General features: G+C 42.3%; 1 protein-coding gene across 3 annotated transcripts in view; it reads right to left on the reverse strand.

Moving 5' to 3' along the window:
• Positions 1-2,912: 2,912 nt before the first annotated feature.
• CELF1 (CUGBP Elav-like family member 1) overlaps positions 2,913-21,018 on the reverse strand; it is a 53,438-nt gene continuing 35,332 nt past the window's right edge. For all 3 annotated transcript variants that reach the window (XM_068161584.1, XM_068161583.1, XM_068161582.1), the window contains exons 11-14: positions 14,790-14,903; positions 14,434-14,619; positions 13,598-13,741; positions 2,913-12,103 (exon numbers count right to left, since the gene is read on the reverse strand). In XM_068161584.1, coding sequence (XP_068017685.1) covers positions 11,976-12,103; positions 13,598-13,741; positions 14,434-14,619; positions 14,790-14,903 — 572 coding nt within the window. In that variant the 3' untranslated portion in view covers positions 2,913-11,975. The remainder of the gene's footprint in view (positions 12,104-13,597; positions 13,742-14,433; positions 14,620-14,789; positions 14,904-21,018) is intronic.

The following is a 21,018-nucleotide window of genomic DNA, read 5'->3' on the forward strand; positions in this document are numbered from 1 at the left end:
CTGTGTCATGGGTAAACACACCCAAGGGAGCCTTCCTGAGGTCACACCCCGCTCAGAGTAAGGAACCACAGCCCACCCAGAGGTTTTACATCATAGTCACTATCTTAAGAGATTCCATCCATACCTTTAGCCAAAATGTTATCAGAAAACATTTACAGAAAAACATTTTAAATGGTAGAAAAGTCTTGCCACAATCAGACCAATTCTCTTTTGGGAGCTTCCATCCTCCATATTTGCATTACTTAATTTAGCATTGGTTTTCAGAGAAGTAAGGTGCTAGGGGATGTTTCAGCACAGACTCTGTGTACTTGCAAACTCTGGGAGCAGAAAAATCTACAGAAGGCTGAAGAAAAGTAATGCTGAGGCACAGATGGTTCATGTGCAAAAAAAATAAACCACTTCAGCAGCAGTTCAAATACTAGCCAAGGACTCCACAGGCTTTAGGGCTTCTAAACAAGTGTGATTCAGAATTTAAGTCGTCTCCCCTCCCTGCAGTAATTTTGATAGGCCTCTCTAGAGGTGAGTGTTGAGATGGACACAAGATGTAGAAGACTGATCCACCAGATTGCTGGACTCTGAGAAGTTATGAGGCTAGGGAAGGCAGCCACTGGAGTCTGCTATGTAAGAATCAAGGCAGGACTCGAGAAGGGGGAAAGCAAAAATCATGTCACTCCTTTCTGGTCCTTCCACAAGGTCCTGTAGCTCAGACTCATCCTGATGCTTCTGGACCACTGCTCCCCTCTTGTATCCCAGGTGAAGTGAGAAGAGGATGCCTTGCAGTTTGTCAAAACCCATCAAACAGGGAAAGTTATCTGTCCTGTTGATTGCACTCTACTACCTTGGTTTTGAGTTCTCCCAGGAAACGGTGCTTAGTCTCTTAAGAACCAACTCACAACCTGCCTCCTGAAATAAAAACCTATCCTAGTGAAGGGCTAGATCCACCAAGCTCAGACTGGTAATTTTCAAACCACAGGAATGTCCTCTGCTAATGAGCATACCACTAGTAAATGGGTACAAGCACCAAGACACTGACTGTCTGTGCTGCTTCAAGCAAGCAATGGCAGTGATCATCAGTTTGTGGCTCTAGTTAGCACAAGATTCAGGTATAGCTTTTACAGTAAATGATTCACAGCTTCTTCTCAGGAACTGCAAAGACCAAATCTGGGAATCTCACCTGTCATGCAGTAGAGCTATACACACAATGTAGCTTATCACAGTCACTTCTTCAGAGTGACTGCACTGAGCTGCTTGTCCTCATCCCCATTGCTCTTCATAATGTCTCCTCCTGGCCATATGAAGACAGCAGAACACGGCTGGTACAGTCAGGAAGACTGGAGTCAAAACAAGTAGTGAAAGGTGGAGGTGGATGTGAAAGGAAAAAAAAGTCTCCCACAACATTCAACATCAGGACTTACTCTACAGCTTTGTGTATTTCCTATCAACTTGATAAATAGGAGATACCAAATGCTGATTATTCTCAGATTAACACACTGGCTCCTATTTGTGGTTTAGCTGTCTAATGATTAGTGGTGGCCTTTTAAATTAAAACAAAACAAAACACAGAAAAACTTCTTCAGGAAATAAAATAGCCACCTACCCAGAGGAATCTAGTATCAGTTCTGTAAGGTGCAACTGGCAGAGCTTTGACTGTGTAAGATGAAGCTTGCCATCTTTCTGCACATCAGGAATGTTCCATCCTGCCTAAACAACCCTTTTCCTCTCCATCCTTCCCCTCTGAGGCATCTGAAGCACAGTCCCCTCCAGCCTCCCTTCCCAACAGCTGCATGCTGGCAGCAGGGCTCCCAGCACACTCTGCAGCAGGTGGCTCAGAGCCTCGCTTCGCAGTTGGAGCGCTGCAGGGAGAGGAATGCAGCACTGAATCCCGATGCTCCCAAGTGCTCTCAGATTTACAGTCTGTGTGGGAAGTAACAGGGTGAAACAGAGTATTCCAGATAACAGGAAAAGGACATCAGAGAGAGACATAGCTGCCCTCAGAATGCTTGCAGTCTCTGAGATGCAAGATGGCAGAAGGAAGCAGTAACATCACTTTGTTTTAGGAGCTGCCAGGAATGTGGCAGTCATGGCCATCGTGCTGCTTTCCTTCCCAAAGAGCCAATAATAATGTCAAGCTCACAGCATGTTTCTAAATGAATTCTACTGTGCCTACACCAAGTAGGTGTTTTGGTTTGTTTTCACAACTCATTTTATTTGAAATGATTCCCCTCTTAGTTCCCCTCAATGCAAAACAGGTAACTTCTGCTTATCACACTGCCTGAGCTAGTAAGTCACCCAAACCCATTTGGGCTTTCAGTATCTCCAGGAGCAGGAGCCCTGGGGAGTGCTGATACCTTCATGCTGCAGAAGCAGGACAGGTTCAGCAAGCTTGGCCATATTCCTGGAAGGGTAAGGAGGCAGTGCTGGGCGTGGGGCTCGTACAAGCTGGTGCCTCTCTAATCCCACACACCACCACACACAGGTGCTGTTCCTACATAGCTCAAGTCTGGCATTATACTGAAGTTATTTAGCCCCTGAAACACCATGAAGCACAGTGCATGGACAGGCCAGTGGCCACACAGCACCATCAGGCTGGACATACCTACACCTCCTCAGCGTATCACATATTTGCAACATCCAATATTCTCAGCTTTTCTGCATTTAGTGTCACAACGGACTTGATTGACAAAGGACACAAAATGGAAGCTCGACAATCAAAAAACCTTTCCCATTTCTAGTCCAGGTAAAAATCCAGGGCTATAGAGCACCTCCAGGCTAAGTGGTATTGGGCCATGACGATTTTTGTGGCTCACACCTACAGAAATTGGAAGAGAGGTCCCTCATCTCTCTCATCTTCCCACAGCTGGACCCCCAAAAAAAACCCCCTCAAAGTTCAAGACACAAATACAACACACAAGGACTCTTCTCAAACAGTTTAATAGCAAATAAACAAAGGAAGGTACCACACTTGGCATATACAAAATGACTTGTTGTCGGTGTGTCTGTGCAATTAAAACAGCATTAAGTTGCCCTTTGGGACAAAAAGGGAAAAAAAAAAACCCAACACACACACAAAAGGAAGAAAATTCCTTTAACACATACTCGCTTGTTCCAAACTTGTAACAAATCTTTTCAGTTTTAAATCCACTACACAAACTCTGTGATTAGAAAAGCAACACGTGCTCCTCTGCTTTTTTTTTTAAACCATTAAAGTAAAATCTGTAATTCTCTACAGAGTACAACACAATTTCACACGAAAAGACAATTTTGTTTTGCAAATCAAAACAAGAAAGAAAAAAAAAAATGAAATCAATCATGAACAGCTCAAACAAGGTAAAGAAAAGCATTTCTACGACTGAACCACGACTTCAGAGTTGATTAAATCCCGTTACTGCAGAACAGACTCTACATTTGGTCATAGTGGCAATTTGTTTTTCTCGTCACATTGTGAATCACTTTACATTGTTTTCTAGTAGAAAAGGCAAAAAACTGTACAAAACCCCTAGTGTTAAATACAATGTTTGTACCAATAAAAAAGCCCACAGGTTTGTCTCCAAAATGTAAATTTTTCTTTGTTAAATTATTCACAAAAAGCAGCCAAAAATCAGAAAGGCAGCTGCTGCTCCGCTGTCTCAAATCCATTAAAACCACCACAGAACAATTAAAACAACCAAAGGAAGAAAAGGAAAGAAGAAAGGAAAGAAACATCCGTTTGGCATTTTGGTTACTTCAGATATTTCTCCACAGGTTTCCCCACGGTTCCTCGTGGAACCGAATGCACACGTACAGAAACGTACTGGCAGTTACTCAAGCGGCTGCAGGCTACCAGTGTCCCCCAACCACCCACAGCCCTGTGCATTCAGACTGTGGGACTAACAGCAGCCAGCCCGCCACCCTACCTCCCAAATCATCCATCCTGTCACCCAGCCTCACACTGTCACCCCAGGTGCACGTAGCGTACCCAGATGTGTTCTGTCTCAAGCAGATTAAGGACTGTCTGCACACACCTAGCCAGTACCTACTAAGAACACAGCATCCTCAGCCAACTCAGGAGTAGGATAGGAAAAACTGCTCTTGCATCCTTATATTATCCCAAGCACTGGACAAAAGTAAGATTCCTATCCAATCAAACACAATTTGTTTTCTCAGAAAATCCCTTCTCCTGGGATTTTGTATCACATTTTCAACTGTTCAGATACCCACACTAGCTTGCTTCTCCTGACTGAAACATCTTCGCAGCACACACCCTTCAGGTGCCTTCATCTAGAAGCTACATTCCACCTTCTACCTGTGCAGGTGGTACGTAGGGTGGGGGGGAAGTCTGTTACCCAGAAAGCAGTAACCTGTTCTAGTTCATCCTACATGCCAGACAAACTGCTTAGCTCATTGCCCAATTAAAAACTAAACAAAAATTAAAAGAAATCTCCATAGAGATTCCCCAGCTCAGGCCCTTGAGAAGAGAGCTGGGGGTGGTACCCTGTTCAGGTAACAGCTTCAGAAGCTGCTGTATTGTGCTTGTCACTTGGGAAAAGAGCTAGCAGTTGCAGGGCCAGGTTGACAAATGCTCTGTCTGGGATATTTCAAGCTAACTCAGACATCCTTCCAGGATCCTGCCACCAAGGTCTAACTGATGGTATTAAACTGGGGCTGGACTTCACAAGAATGTGCCCTGAATTATACAGAATGGTCATAATGCGTGTTCCGAAGGAGCCCTAGCTGCAGATAACTTTGGAAACAGAAATACGCTGAAGTTCCCCCAACTTTCTGCTCCCTAGCTACCCCTTTCACCAAAACTTCCACTGCAGGATCAGCACAGCCGAGCCCCTGCAGAGCCTCTGACTGCACTGGAAATGGATCTGGGGCCAGGTGCTCTGTCAGGCAGACAGTCTAAGTGCACAGGTAGATGCCCTCAGGTGGCTTCTGATCAGTTATTTGTCATACTAAACCCACCAATTTAAAGGATACCTTTGAAACCCATTAAATTGCTCAGTTTTTGCACAAACTATAGAAAACAGAGAGGTGAAGGTGATATATACGAGGGTGTGAAGAAAACAGAAGGAAACATGCAAAACATTTCTGGGCTCTATCTTAGTTCAAAAGATTAAAAGGAAAACATCACATTTTGCTGAGGAGATTGTAGTTACAAAAAAACCAAGCATGCTGGAGCTTAACAAAATACAACATCAACTTTGATCAAATTTTCACTGCAGACTGATAATCACAGGGAAGCAAATAAAAGAATTAAAGAAAAAAAAAAATAAACCAGAAAATGCCAGGGCAAAACTGAAGCTACAATCAGAAGAAAATGTAGTTCAAGTGTTTTCTGCTGATGCCACTCAAGTCACAAGTCTGAACTCAAAAACACATGCTGTCTCCTCAAGCACAGAAACCAGATCAGCAAAATGTGACTAGAAAGCCTCCTGAAAGATTGACTCACACCACATAATTGACTTTTTCTTCCAAACTGTGTTTTTAAAACTAAGCACACAGAAAAAATCTAAGCCTAGAAAGTGATTGGCTGTATGTTCACAGGAATACAAATACTCCACAAGGTATGCTAGCAAGGCTGCTCTGAAGACAATTACAAAGAATCAGATTCACAAAATCAAGTGGTTATCTTATGAAGGTCTAGAAAAATAGAAATTCTTTTATATTCAAATGCAAGTTTAAATATTCCCCTTCAGCAGTCTTTCTAGCAAAACCAATTTGGCAGCACAAAAAAAAAAAAAAACAACCAAAGAAAAAAATAAAAGAAAGAAACAAACATAATAAAAATATACATCAGCATCAAAGGTCAACACAAGGTCAAAGGTGAGAGTTCAAGCATCAGAGAAGCTGAAGAGACAAGGATTTGGACGATGTACTTGAACGCCACATCGACATGCTTTAGGCACAACGATGAACAAACGGCAGGAATCTAGAAAAAAAACAAACCAGAAAGAGGGAGACCCACTGAGTTACACAGAGCAGTACATCCAAACACGGAGAGAGAGAACGAGAATGGGCACCGTACGACGAGATCTCCTGGGGAAGGGAGATGACAGGGAAGGGCAGCACATGCCAACGATGGACAAGTAAAAGTCAAAGTACATGAAGGACACCAAGTAAACATCAAACTGCCAGAAACCAAATGGAAGCAGAGGCCTGGGTTTCTCTCTCAGTGCCCAGCCTGTGGAGCACTTCCACAGCCTAATGATACGTTAATTAGCATGCGTTCACCTTGTCCTCTGCCCAGTTTCTCTACCAGCTCTGCTTAGGAGAACAAGGTAAGCTCCATCCTGAGGAGACCAACTCCAAAAATGGCTCCAGGGCTAATGTTTGCCCCTAGAGACTGAGACCACGAGACACAAGACAGAGGACACGAGGGATTCATGGGTGGTTCAATGGCTGAGACTTGCATCCTAACACGGGAAGTTCTTAGGCAGTGGTAGCCCAGGAAATCCACGGTCTTTCCTTCAGCTACAGTCCCTTCTCATTCCCTAGGAGCCCTTGAAACTGGGAGTGGGTGGAGTGGATGAGGGAGGGGAAAAAAAATTATACAAGACAAAAACTGCACATATTAGAGAGTAATTCCTTAAGACTTGACTTGTCCTAGCTGATCACTTTTCATATCATTAGACCTGTCCAGGGATTTTCCATTCCCAACCTTTTTATACAAACAGCCCCCAGCTCCTGACTTGATGAGGAGGGGATTCTGGGCTCTGAGAAGCTCTACAGTCACTGTTGCAGTTTAATGAGTAGGAAAAAAAAAAAGTGTTTCCTGAAACTTTTTTTAAGAACTCATAAATAAAGTAATTCTTATGTCAAGTGATATAAATACCTTTGTTTCCTCACCTCAGCTGGTCAACTACAAGAGATAAGGAATGTTTTGGTAAGAACGTGGGAGTTAGGGGAGAGAAGAATCAAGTGTTTCATTTTTCTTCCTGCCTCCCCAGCTCCTCTTTATCTTGTGTTTGTGACCTTATTCTTCAGTGTATCTCAAAGCTGCTACTTAGTGACCAGAGCAAGGTGAGACTTGCATGTTATCATATAGTGTGTTTAGGCATACCAAGTGCTGAACAATAAGCATGTTGTCTACTGAACCAGCAACTTTTCACTTAGTGGAAATGCTGAGATTAATTTGCTTTTCATACTTGCCAATTCATGGAAAGTGCTTAGAGTGGAGTTTAAACCAACTGTAACAGAGTACAATGTGGCTCCCGTAGGTATTGCTATAGCCCTAGAAATTAGATAGTTTGCAGTCAAATGTAAGGTTTCAATTCTAAACCAGAAAGGCAAATCCATCAAAAACCCAGGCATGAGAAATGACAAGAGCCATGAAATCAAGTGACATCTGAGCATGCTCCATGGAAGTTGTGTGATTTGTTTGGTTTGGGGCTTTTTTTTGATAAGAGATTTTTCAAACATTTCACTCAGCAATTTTCAGGGGAAAGATAAAGTTTCATTAAAGCCCTGAGGAACAATTGGCCTACAAGAGCAGAGCAATGAGACGCTGGGTAAGAACTTAAGGACTTGGGTGAAGTTATTCCAGTTCATCCTCGTTCTGTTCTCACAATTCTGCCTTTTGAGTTGTGTATTTTGTGATAGATATGCTCAGGGATATATTAGCATCCTCATGTTGAAGAGTCTTCAACAGGAAACTCTCAAAGCATTTCATGTGTTCATAGCTGCACCCTTCATTTGTAATTTGCTTCATTCAAGTTGCTTTTAGGTATTTCCAAATGAAATGGGAACAATTTCATTCTGCTTGGCTGTTCTTCACTAACTCACAACCATTAACAAGAAAAACTTCAGTTAATTCTATCATGCAAGCAGAGTCTATTATGTTCTGTTGCCTTCAGGATTCAGATTAAAAGCTTTTTCTTTACAGATTTATTTGCCAGTGATACATTTTCTGAGGCCTCTATTTTCCAAGTTGTAGCACCCAAAACTGCCTCACTCCTAAAACACAGAGATTCACCATCACTGTCTTGGACACTTTGGAAAAATCCCAATTCTCCTGTTTAGGATTGAAATTTAATCACTGTGTGTCAAAGTAGTTTTTTCTAACAATGCAGGCTTTGTATTACTGGAAATAAGGAAAAAAAAAAAAACCCAACAAACTACAAAGAGAGAAACTATTGTAGAATGTTGATCATCTGGGGGACTGAAGAATCCATGACTTCATTTGGTCTAGTACTTGATAATTAGTGTAAGTCTAAGGCTTCAATTGTTCATAATACTTCCATCTTATTATGGCCTATCTAGTAAAATCAAGTGTCTTTTGAGAAAAAAACATCTATCAAGTTAAGAATTTCCACAGGTAACATGGATTCTCTTTCATCTGAACTCCCACTAGTTTTTGTTGTGGAAAATTCAGATTCTTTGGTTTCTAAGCATACAAAATGCTTTGTCCAGGTGGCTACTCAAGCCAATCTTTCTGCAGTTTATTTGAATTCGCCCAACTCTTGTTTTCCAGGAAATGAAGCATTTGACACAGTCTTGATCTGCACTCAAATGAGACTGTGATAGGAATTAATAAAAAAAAGTTAAAATTTAAAAGTCCCCAGTCTCCAAAATCCCAGACTTCCTTGCCAATGAGTGAGGAAGAAAACTGGCTTAAGACTGGAAGCCAAGAAAGGCCTACATCTCCATACTCAGCAGCAGCTACCAAACAGACACAGAAATGTTGACTTCATCAGTTCTGTTATGAGAAAAACATCTGCCCAAGTCACAAACTTGATACATTTATTCACTTTGGCAACATACACATTGATACACCAGGAAAGGAAAATCTGAAACAAAATACACAAAAAGGGCAACATCTTCAGCTGGCGAAAACTGATGCAGCTCTGCTGAAGAGAGCAGAACTGCACTGATTCAGACCATCTGAGGATCCTAGCTTTTAAAATTTAACCTGCATAGATTTTTCTTCTTTTTCTTTTTGGCAATACTTATAGTTATGCCAGTAAGGCACAAGAGCTAGCCCATGTTAGGTATCTTAAGGTGATTATGTTTGGGAGGAGTCACTGATCAAACTAAGCCACACTGTAAACTGGTGAACCTCCTTACGTCGACAGGAGTTGCACCTATTTGCAACAATGCCAAGCTTGATCCACAGGTTACATTACTGAGGACACACTATGGGATGCAGAAGCTAGAACAGCTAATTTGGAACTAGCAAAGAGACTAGAGCATCAGGTTAAAAGAAAAACAGGACAAAGGTCTGAGATAGTACAGTGGGGTAGGGTGCAAAGAAAGTAAGAGTGACTGTAGAGACCCCAGAGCACAGTGCTCTCCTCCACTGGTTCACAGCATTTGTCTTCCCCATTTAGCAGTTGCTGGGCTGCCAACAGGTCACTGAAAGTCAGTAGTTTCAATCATGCACATCATTATGTGTGTAAAACAATCACATTCAGGATTCTACAAAACCCTGGCCTTTTTTTTTTGTTTTTTTTTCTTTTTCCAGTGAAATAATTTAGGTAATAAATATTCTCCACCCTGGAGCTGTATAAAACTTCTATAAAAATAGAAACAACATTCTTGGTTACAGCAGGTTGCACTTGGGGCAGTTGCCCCCAACTAGTTTTGTTTGTTTTATTTTTTTTTTTCCTTTTTATTCATTTTTTTTTTTCCTTTTTTAAAAGTATATTATTTATTTAAAAAAATTTCCCATTTTCACCCTGGAGGCCTTCACACTCCAACGCTCTTTTCTCAGAAAACCAGGACACATCTTTCCCATTGTGCAGAATTCAAGTGTACATGGTTCACTTAAGTGTATGTTCACGTTTCTAAAGAGGTTTAAATAATTACCACAGAAGGGTACCACATGCCAGCCTAACTGGGAAATTTGGCAGTCTGGCCTTTGAACCTTTACCACCACAAAATGATTTGGATAATACTGATGTATTTAACTGTCTGCCATCAATACAGACAGACTGGCATCAACTAAAGGATCTTAACTTAAGAATGGAAAGGACTCTTCTTGGATACTGCAGGCCAGGCCCTGCAATTCTGAGGTCTGAGGATCCCAGGGGACCCAGTCCCTGGGAATGCACAACATTCCCACCACCGCCCAGGTGTGTGGATTCTGAGCATGATCTGTGGTTGGATGGGCTTAGTGCTCCTCCTGCCGGAGAAGAGTTCCAACACAGGGTCAGCCCCACACACTCCATTAGCAACTGGCTCCTAGATAGCCAGGTTAGCTGGTGCCCTGGGAAACAGCATCACAAACCAGGAATACAAAGAAAACAAGGATAAGGAGAAAAGTATGAGGTAAATGGAACTTCTGTTAAAGATTCACAGAAACTGTAAACGTCCTGTTGTGACAGAGGTGGATTTTGGTGGTTGTAAAGTGGGACTCGTGATTTCTTGAAACAACTCAGGCCAGAGTGTCAAAAGTCCTTTGAGCCCCCTAAAACCAGTGTATAACAAAGGCCCTCAGCAATGCATTAGCAGTTCCACAAGTGTGCAGAAGTGTGTGTTCACTGAAGGGGCAGACTCAATCTCCCCTTGAAAGAGAAGGTAGTACTAAAAGGCAGAAGAAGACTGAATGGCTCAATGCTCTGCTCTGGTTCCACAGCTCCTCTGTCAGCCTACACAACACCTTAAAGGAAAACTGCAGTATAAAGGAATACCTAAATACCAGACCAAATCACTGCACAAATTGTGTTTTGATTAAAAAAAAAAGACAAAAAAAAAAAAAAAGACAACAGGCAGTTATCTTTGCAGCAGAGCTAAGACTGAGAAATCAAATCCTATGAGAACTTGTATGAAGCAGGAGCGTCAAGAGCTGTGTCAGGGCAACTCTGGGCTTTGTATCTCAATTTAACAGTCATTTTGGTAGAGAAACAAACAGCACTTACACTATGCTTATCAGAATGAATTTTAAGTAATACTCTGCAAAAAGAACACTATTCCATAGAAATGGGGAACATGGTGAACTGTTAAGAAAAATAGTCAAACCCCCCATAATTCTGCAGGTTACCAGGGATCATATTTCTTTGTTTCCAGCCCCAGACGTATTCAACCAGATTAAGCTGCCTCTTTTTCAATCTTACTACAAAACCAAGATAAAGTACATAAGTTTTCTTAAATATGGAGAAATTCACTGCATCTCATTAATAGTCAGCTGCAAAGGGACAGCGAGGTTTTTCTGGGCAGGGACATTATATCTAATAATTTTATAAAGTGCTGTGTACATTCACAGTGCTATAGAAACACTACTTCATATACGGGGGGGGGGGGGAAGAAGACAAATCACTGCAGTTTTCCTTTGGCTTGTTAATGTGTTCACCCTTCTGTCTTGTCTCCTGCTGTAGAGATGATTTACTAAATCCCCACCATGGCAGAGTTAAGGAAATTTCAAAGAGTGGATGGAGCATGACAAAAGCTATGTGGAGTCAGTTCTTTGCTCACCCAAACTTGGATGGACTCAGTTCTCCTTCCCCATCTTTGTTTTCATCAGCTGTTTCTGTGTTATTTCTGCTTTCTCTTCTCCTCTCCCCCATGGTGGTGTGGTGTCAGTTCTGCTTCTCCTCCTCCTCCTCTCTACCCCAAGGCAGTGTAGTGTCACTTTCTGCTGCTCCCTTTATCCTTCCCTCCCTACCCCAAGGAGCTGGCATTGGTCCTTCACAACACACACTGGTTACAAACACAGCAAACTTCAAATAAGAGAAAAAAAACAACAAACCCCCCCCCCCTAAAAAACAACCCAAAACAAAACCCACCAAAAAACCCCAACAAAACGAAAACCTCAGCGATATGGCACCTAAACTCCAAAGTAAAACACTGGAAACAAAAGCACAAACTTGTCTTCCATCCGAAGCAGGAATCTCAGCAGAGGCTGCAGCCGAGTCTTCAGGGGAAGATGTGCCAGATAGAAGGCATGGATCAGCTTCCAGGACTGTAAAAACACAGCCTTAGGGCTTGAAATCACTACGTGCGCTCCTCTCCAACTTACCAGAAGATCCTTCTCACTCCAGTCCTGGAGGGGAGGGCGCTCAGTATGGCTTGCTGTCATTCTTGGAGCGCTTCAGCTGCACTTTCAGGCGCTTCATGCCAATCTGAAAGCCGTTCATTGACTGAATGGCTGCCTGCGCAGAGACAGGATTGTCGTAACTTACAAAACCTGGGGAAAGGAAGACATAGTGTTACACCATGCCAAGGCTGTCCACAACAGCTCCTCACAACTGGAAGTCCAGATACTCACAAAGTAAGAGAGGCTTGCATGAAAGGCCATTTTCAGAAGCTCACAAATGTCCTAGAGTTTTCATTAAAACTTCTTACTAAGCACTGCTTTCTGGCATATGCAGCTTTTGTCAGAAGATATATAAAGCTCAGGAGATGAAAATAACATTTTCTAATCTTCCAACAAAAATGAGTGCTGCTGTTTGCTTCATAAGAACTTGTACCTGGGGGAAAACTAAACCTGGAAAATGTTAATCTATGTATTAAAACTCATTGAAGATACGAGACTGAAATCACCCTCTTGGCATTATGGAGGGAGACTTGTTTGGAGCAAAGGAGCTGTCAAGGCAGTGTACCAATGTTTAGGTTTCTCTCTGATAAAAGGTTGTGTATCATTCCAGAGAAAGAGCACCCCCCAATAAACTTCTCCAAGATTTGGAAGGAACCCATTTTAAATAACTCCAGTCAGAGGCTGGTGTCACTACCTGAGCAGATCATTCCATATGTGGGCATCACAACCCAAGGCTGGGCACTATTTTTGTGTTCTCACAAAGCATCAGACTGTCCAAGTCTTTTTGCTCAAATACTAAAAACTACAGGGTATCACATGGGCACAAAGCTATCAAAAACACTGAGAAATAGTCATCTCTCCTATTCTACCACAAGAAATCTCCATCTATCAAAAAAGTCAGGAGAGCTTACAGCACTACAAAAATGCTACAACTGCTTGCACTGGGCTTTCAAAGTGAGCAAAATAAACTTTCCAGTGCACATGTGCAGCTTCTTGCTACTCAAGCTAAGAAAGTATACCTTCTCAGCTCTTTTGGCAGCTAATTGAAAGTAATCTATTTGGATAGTAACAGTAGCATGACAGGCTGAGGTAGTTTTAGGACACACTTCCAACTCCCATCTAAATGCACAGTAAGAAGAGTAAAATTAGGATAAAAGATGCAACCAAAGTGAGGTAGTAAATGGTTTTACTATTACAAGGTTTTTGAGATTAGAAGGAAGCTTTACAAATTGCTCTCAGAGAATTTACAGAGTATCAGAGTCAAATATTCCTGTACTGTATGGTAGCCATGATAACCATACATAAAAATATTCCTATAGATAATTTAATAAGCAGTAGAGATAGCACTGTAAACTATTAGTGAAAAGACAGAAAGGGGGAAGAAGAGGAACTATACCATGATTAGTCTGCCAATAGCACATTAGCTAGGGTCAAACCAGTATAACAAAGCACAATAGTACATCATCAAGAAGAGCAGAAAGGTCACAGGGAACACCAGGAACGTTTGGAGTGATTTACTTATCTTTTCAGGATATAAAGAAAGAGTCACTACTTGATTTAAAAGTTAGAGTAGACAATATACTGGGAAAGAGATTACTAGAAGTAAGCCACCTTTCTATTGGTAATGAATAGACCCCCACATACCAAAACACTTGCTGAGATTGGTCTGCTTGTCAATGAAAACCTTGGCCGAGACGACATTTCCAAACGGCATGAACATCTGCAGCAGATCCTGATCCCCAAATTCCTGGGGGAGATGGTAGATGAACAGATTGGCTCCCTCTGGACCTTTAAAAAACAAGTTGGAATATAAATTCAGAAAGAGCATGGACAACATAGGCCCACTTCACAAAAGGAGAGCAAAGAGCCATTCAAGCCAAATTTTTCACACAGAACAATGACATTACTGTCTGCACTTCTATGGAGTACTTAATTCCAGAATAAATCAGCAAGACCCTTTGCTGGAATCAATCACTCAAATAACTTTAGCACTTTCTCACCATTTTTGTTTGTAATTGCCTCACTGTGCCAAAACAGGTTCACAGATCTTTGCTGTACAAAAGCCAAATAACAAGTTTGAACCCCGGATGCTTGACTCAATCAAAAATGGCTACGCAAAACATCTCACCCAAAGAAACTAAGTAAATCCCAATACAAAATAGAAGTCATCACATTACTTGTAATCTGACAGATTCTTTTTGAAACATCATGCTACCTTCTGCCGAAAACATAACTCCTCTATTCTCCATTACTTTGCACTACATGTTAAACTGCTTCTGAGTCGTAAGAGTGACATTGAACATCTGTATAAAAACTACTTTGGACAGCCCACAACAGAGACCTCATAAGTTTTCCTTCTTTATCTTTAGTAACTCTAGGATTCTAAAAAAATATTGTCAAATGATATCTCTACCGACAAGACAGCTGCAGGGGCTGAGCTTGCCCTTTTGTAAAATCCCTCTCAAGTTCTTTCTGATTACCTTCTTTCTGACTTCCTGCTGCACCAATACTCTGCTGTGTTAAGAGACTCTGGTTGTAGAGCGTGGGCAATGCAGCAGCAGCGTATTGCTGGATTCCAGAGTAAGCCTGTGTAAGAGCTTCCATTGTGCTACCTGTCCCATTTGAGAGCCCACCACTGCCAAGTCCTCCATTTAAGGCTGCCATTCCTGTATAAGAAAGAGGAGATAAAGATGAATGAATACTGCCATTGTGCCAGATCAAATATTCTGCAGTGTTAGTAGAAGCAAGGAGCAAAAAACGAGCCCCACAGAACTAGCCCAACCTGAGGAATGACAATCAGCTATTCCTCCAGCCCACCACAACACACCCAACATACCTGCTAGAGAGCTAACATTGAGGCCTGCTGTAGCCCCTGCCAGCGTCTGCAATGCTCCAAGAGAAGCCATTGGATTCACAGAGGAGCTGCTACTGGAGCTAGGTGAGGAACCTGCTATTAAAATGAGAGAATTAAACTTCAAGCAGTGCATTGTGGTCCTGATAATTCAACTTCTTCATTAAGCAGAAAAGGCTAGTAAGAAACAGATGGAGGCAACATAGCCTACTTTATATAAAAAAATAAACCTCCAAACCCACAGTATGATTGATCATACTGCTTGTATCTTCTGATCCCTTCCTACACTGCTAAAAAAATTCTACTTCCTATCACATCCACTCCTTGTGGCAATAATAATTTCATTAGGTGCAAGATACCTAAGATTCAGACGATACAGAGATGTTAGCTGAACTCTGTACCTTTGTGAGTGAGACTCATGTGCTACATATTAAGATCTCTCCTTGAAACATCACTCAAGGTGAAAAAGACCTGAAACACAGATACTGGGGACATAAAGCAAGCTCCAGTGGAACTGAACATACGGTTTTCCCACACTGCCAGAACAGGAACAGCAGATGCCCGGATTATTCTGACACAAAAATATTTTTTGGTTAAAAATCCCACTGCAGCAGGTGGGGCTTGGGCCAAGAAACGTCTTGGAATATATATCCAAAACATAGTCTATCCTATGTTGACTGTGCCACTAACATCTTCAGACACATTTCCTCAGTAAGAGGTATGCAGATACAGTACTCAGCAGACTGACGGTGGACAGTCCAAAGAGTGGTGGTCAATGGTGCCAAGTCCAGCTAAAGAGCTGTAACTAGTGGAATCCCCCAGGGATCAGTGCTGGGTCTGGTGCTGTTCAACATCTTCATCAATGACATTGATGAGGGGACAGAGGTGTCTGCTCAGCAAATTTGCTGACGATACCAAACTGGGAGGCTTGGCTGATAGGCCTGAAGGCTGTGTGGCCATTCAGCAAGACTTGGACAGACAGAGCTGGGCTGAGAGGAACCTAATGAGGTTCAAAAAGGGTAAGTGCAGAGTCCTGCATCTGGGAAGGAATAATAAACTGCACCAGTACAGGTTAGGAGGTGATCTGCTAGAGAGCAGCCCTGTGGAGAAGGACCTGGGAGTCCTGGTGGGTAACCAGTTCTCCATGGGACAGCAGTGTGCCCTTGTGGCCAAAAGGGCATTAAGAGGAGTGTGTCTAGTGTATCAAAAGAGGTTTTCCTCCCCCTCTACTCTGCCCTGGTGAGACCTCACCTGGAATACTGTATCCAATTTTGGGCTCCCCAGTTCAAGAGGGACAGGCATCTACTCAAGAGAGTCCAACAGAGAGCTACCAGGATGATTAAGGGACTGGAGCATGTGCCCTATAAGGCGAGGCTGAGAAACCTGGGGCTTTTTAGTCTGGTAGCCTGGAGAAGCCTGAGAGGGATTTAATAAAGGTTTATAAATATCTGAGGGCTGGGGGTCAAAGAGGACGGGACAGGCTCTGCTCAGTTCCACCCTGTGCTAGGACGAGGAGTAATGGATATAAACTCCAGCACAGGAGGTTCCACCTCAACATGAGGAGGAACTTCTTGACTCTGAGCACTGGACAGAGCACTGGAACAGGCTCCCCACAGAGGTTGTGGAGTCTCCTACTCTGGAGACTTTCAAGCCCCATCAGGATGCATTCCTGTGCAACCTGTGCTACATTCTATGCTCCTGCTCTGGCAGGGGGGTTGGACTTGATCTCCGGAGGTCCTGTCCAACCCCTAACATCCCGTGATCCTGTGACACAGCCTGCCAAATTCTGTAACAGGCAGAGTTAATTCTACAGAATCAGACATCAAAACCAAAAGAACAGTTTGCCAAGATGGCATATCAAAAGAAAAAGAAGGTCAAGTTCAGGTCATCTACATGGACTATGGGCATGACAAACCAAGGAAGAGTATTTTAGTGATTATGAAGCAATGGTTTTCCTAACAGGTTTGTGAACTATTCAGAAATCTGAAGAAGGTAAATCAGAAAAGCAAAATTCCTTATGGTTTCTACCAATTAAAAGATGCTGAATGTTGGTGCTTTAGAAATATCTTGTAGTCTGCTTTCCAAAGGGCTTTGACCACACGGATAACAGAAGAACTGAAATCCAGGCTCTTTTGATTTCCTTCGTGATTTCATTATTCATCCAGGCAAACTTTTACAAGAATTGCTGGCATCTCTCAAGCAGATTCTCACAGGCTACCACTATATTAACCACTGCACATAAGTGGCACAAAGTCCCTGCTGGAGTGGGATACAGAACACAGCAAACTTGCCTAATGAGACTCAACAAATGTTGTACTTAATCAAGGTAACTGTACCTAACAAAAGCTGCAGAGAACCCAGGGAGCTGCACTTCCTACTACTGTTCAGTTTTCCTACTGACAGAGGAAATGACAAACCTCCTGTAGGAAAGGTTCCAGACAAACTCTCTTAATAACTTGGAGATTGAAAGACTATGTCCCAAACTGTATTTTAAGGTGCTTCTCTGTAGAAAAGGAGACACTTCCCACCCTATCAGAAGCATATGAAATGTTGGAAAAAATCCTCAAGTTTATATTAAAAAAAGAACCAAAGAAACAAAAAAAAAAACCCCAACAACATCACCAACAAACCAAAAAACCCCACAGTCAGAGTTCAGAAAAGATACAGCTGCCTCAATTTTAGAAGATGTGTTCCTGCAACCTTTAAGGCTGATCAGCATAATTCACAAAGATGCTACATTTCACACACGAGAGCACCATTAAAAAACCCCACCAAACCAACCAAACACAAAAACCCCAAAACACAATAAAAGAGTAGTGGTATGAGACAAAAAAGAACGAAGCCAAGCCTAGAGAGCAAGATAAAAGAGAGAACAGATGTCCTCCCTACTTTAAAAAGGTTGTGACTTTACATAAATTTGTTTAAAACACCGCAAAAAGCTGAACACAGCTACTGCAGTTTAGCTGACTTTGTCAGGAATCCCTTTAGGCAAAAAAAGGAAATCTTTTAGTACTGAAAACACCAACACACTCTATCACTGTTTGGTTTATTTTGTTTTTCATATGCATGTAAGATTGGCTGTATTGAGTAAGCAACTCATTCCTTATGATGACTGAAGGCAGAGCTACAGGCTGGGGTCAGAGTGGCTGGAGAGCTCCCAAACAGAGAGGGACCTGGGGGTACTGATCGACAGCCGCCTAAACATGAGCCAGCAGTGTGCCCAGGTAGCCAAGAAGGCCAATGGCATCCTGGCCTGCATAAGGAATAGTGTGGCCAGCAGGAGCAGGGAAGTCATTGTGCCCCTGTACTCTGAGCTGGTTAGGCCACACCTTGAGTCCTGTGTCCAGTTCTGGGCTCCTCAGTTTAGGAAGGATATTGAGACACTTGAAGGTGTCCAGGGAAGGGCAACAAGGCTGGTGAGAGGCCTTGAGCACAAGCCCCATGAGGAGAGGCTGAGGGAGCTGGGATTGTTTAGCCTGGAGAAGAGGAGGGTCAGGGGAGATCTTATTGCTGTCTACAACTACCTGAAAGGTGGTTGTAGCCAGGAAGGGGTTGGTCTCTGTTCCCAGGAAACCAGCACCAGAACAAGGGGACACAGTCTCAAGCTGCGCCATGGGAAGTGTAGGCTGGAGGTGAGGAGAAAGCTCTTCACTGAGCGAGTCGTTTGTCATTGGAATGTGCTGCCCAGGGAGGTGGTGGAGTCACTGTCCCTGGAGGTGTTCAAGAGGGGATTGGACGTAGCACTTGGTGCCATGGTCCAGTCACGAGGTCTGTGGTGATAGGTTGGACTTGATGATCCTCGAGGTCTCTTCCAACCTTAGTTATACTGTGATAAGTAACAGTAGAGCAGAAATACAAAGGTATACTACTTGGTGCATAGGTACCAAGACAGCAATCTGTGAATCTAGGATTTTTTTTCAGCCAAGGGCAATGTCTTTGTATTAAAGCAACTATTTTCATTCATTATTTTTAATCATTGGACTCTATTATATGATAAGGCATGGGTATTGCAATTTAAATTGTGCTCTATGCAAAGAAAGAATTATTTGAGTTATGAACTGTCAGCTGGCAACTCCACCTGACATCCTATAATTCTTCTCTTGAAATATCTAACCACTGGTCTTTTCCTGTTTGTTTCCATCCCGACACATGTATTCGTAGGCTTCATTCATATCCTCCTCTCATCTCAGTCTTCTATTTTTCAGACTCCCTTGCTGCATCTCATAGGGAAGGAGTTCCACAGCTCCAATCATCCTTTCTGGTTTGGCTTGTGTGTGTTATTTTAGATCAGGAAACAGTACATAATAACGGGGATGGAAAACCAATGTATGTTCTTCATTCCATCCCTAATGCTTAATATTGCTTCTGTGAAGCTTTTGTTGGGTTGCTGGGGTTTTGTGCTTCCCGCCAAGGTTGTTTAGATGTATCTGTGAATTATACCTAGTCAGAAAGACTCTAAGAGAACTAACTGACAATTCTTGAAAAGGTTTCAGAAAATTTGAGTATGTAGCAAAGAATAGCTAGGAAAGATGAAACTGTGACCAATACATCAACTACCAAGTTATGGAGGTAGGGAAACTGAGGGAACAGTTAAGTCTATTCTAATTCAGTCATCTAGCACCCAAGCAATGATCTAAGGAACACTAAAATCCAGGCCATGAATCTGACTGAACTGTACCAGGATTAGTTCCAACAATAGCAGAAAGACTACAGTGCCTCTGAAAACAATTCTGCTGGACACATGGAAATGCATATCATCTTTTGCAGACCCTGTACTTTCCCCTGGAGAAGACAATTCTTACTGAAGTCCAAGTCAAAAAGATGTCAGACAATGCTTCAATCCTGAAATACTTCTTTAGTATTTTCTTGAACCTTCCTTTCAAAAGCTAGCAGTTTAAATCAGTTTGTCTCTGTACCACAGACTACCTATAGGTGGATGCAGCAGCAGTTTTGTTGTTTCAGAGTAGCTGCTTTATTGCAGGGTTGAAGGCTTTGCTCCATCCTATTCTACATCAAAATACACAACACTGCATGGAACTATCTAAGTAAAACCACCTGAGGTGAGCAGGAAGACAGCAAAACAATACCTAACACCTCTTGAGTTCAACCACTTTGATAAGGAACCTATACACAGTCCACAGACTCTAAACTGTGTGGACTTCAAATTCTCCAAACACAGAAGGTACCAGTGCAGGTGAAGGAAAATAACAGAAAGGTATCTACACATGGTGATTGTCTGGATTTTCCCACCAACAATGCAGTTTGAGGACAGTCTGGGAGAGATACCCAAACAAGCATTAGGTGAACATTTGGATGACAGATGGACAGAAGTCAAGCCGGTAGTCATCCCATCTTCAGTTAGGTTTAAGAGGTTATCATGTAGATGTTGCCATATGTCCCACAGACAAGGAAGGTGTTTACTAACACCTGATACCAAACAGCTATGAAACAAGTATTTTCAAGGTCCAGGAATGGTTCAGGAGGGATGCCTGGAATGTGTGGAGTACAACAGCCTTCTATATCACTGCATACAATGTACATAGAAATATGAATCGTCTTCTTCTGGAGCTTAATCACTCCCATCAGTAATTCAGTTGTTCTTTCATATGCAGTCAGAGTTGCCTGTTGCAATTTGTGTTGATTGCCCTTGCACTGTACACTTCTGAGCAGAGGCTATCTCTTCCTTTTCTAGCATATCTGGCGTTTCAACTTCACACTCTGCCAATCCCTCTTTCCACCTCAACCAACAAGGAAGTCTTAGTTCTAAATGCCAGTCACATCAAAATGTAACCTGACAGTTCCAGCACTACTACAGTATGAAGAAATAAAGGAGAAATTCTCAGGTGTTTTCATCTTCTTGCTTTTTCTGTGATGGAGCAGCATTAGCAGGTTATAAGTGCAGCTCTTTGTAGCCTCAACCCTTTGTTGTTTTATTAACTGCAGAATAGCACACCATAGCTGGGAGACAGGATAAATTGTGAAATTTTAATCTGTAAGGATTGCAGACCACCAAGTTATGCTGCAGAAAAAGCCCTGTCCAGCATCAGAATATTCTTTGAGCTGAATTCTTTCTTGGGGATTTCTCTAAGTAGAAAACTGTGCAAAGAAGCCATGGTTTAACTCCTTATCATGTGACACAAGGTTTTCTAAACATCTTTTCCTTGTAATCTCTTTGTAATCTGTTAGCCCAGCTCCTTGGTCCTCCTAAACAACA

This window comes from Melanerpes formicivorus, unplaced genomic scaffold (genome assembly GCF_026170545.1).
Source record: "Melanerpes formicivorus ecotype bairdi unplaced genomic scaffold, bMelFor1.0.p_v2 SCAF_58, whole genome shotgun sequence".
In the NCBI taxonomy this organism is placed as follows: domain Eukaryota; kingdom Metazoa; phylum Chordata; class Aves; order Piciformes; family Picidae; genus Melanerpes; species Melanerpes formicivorus.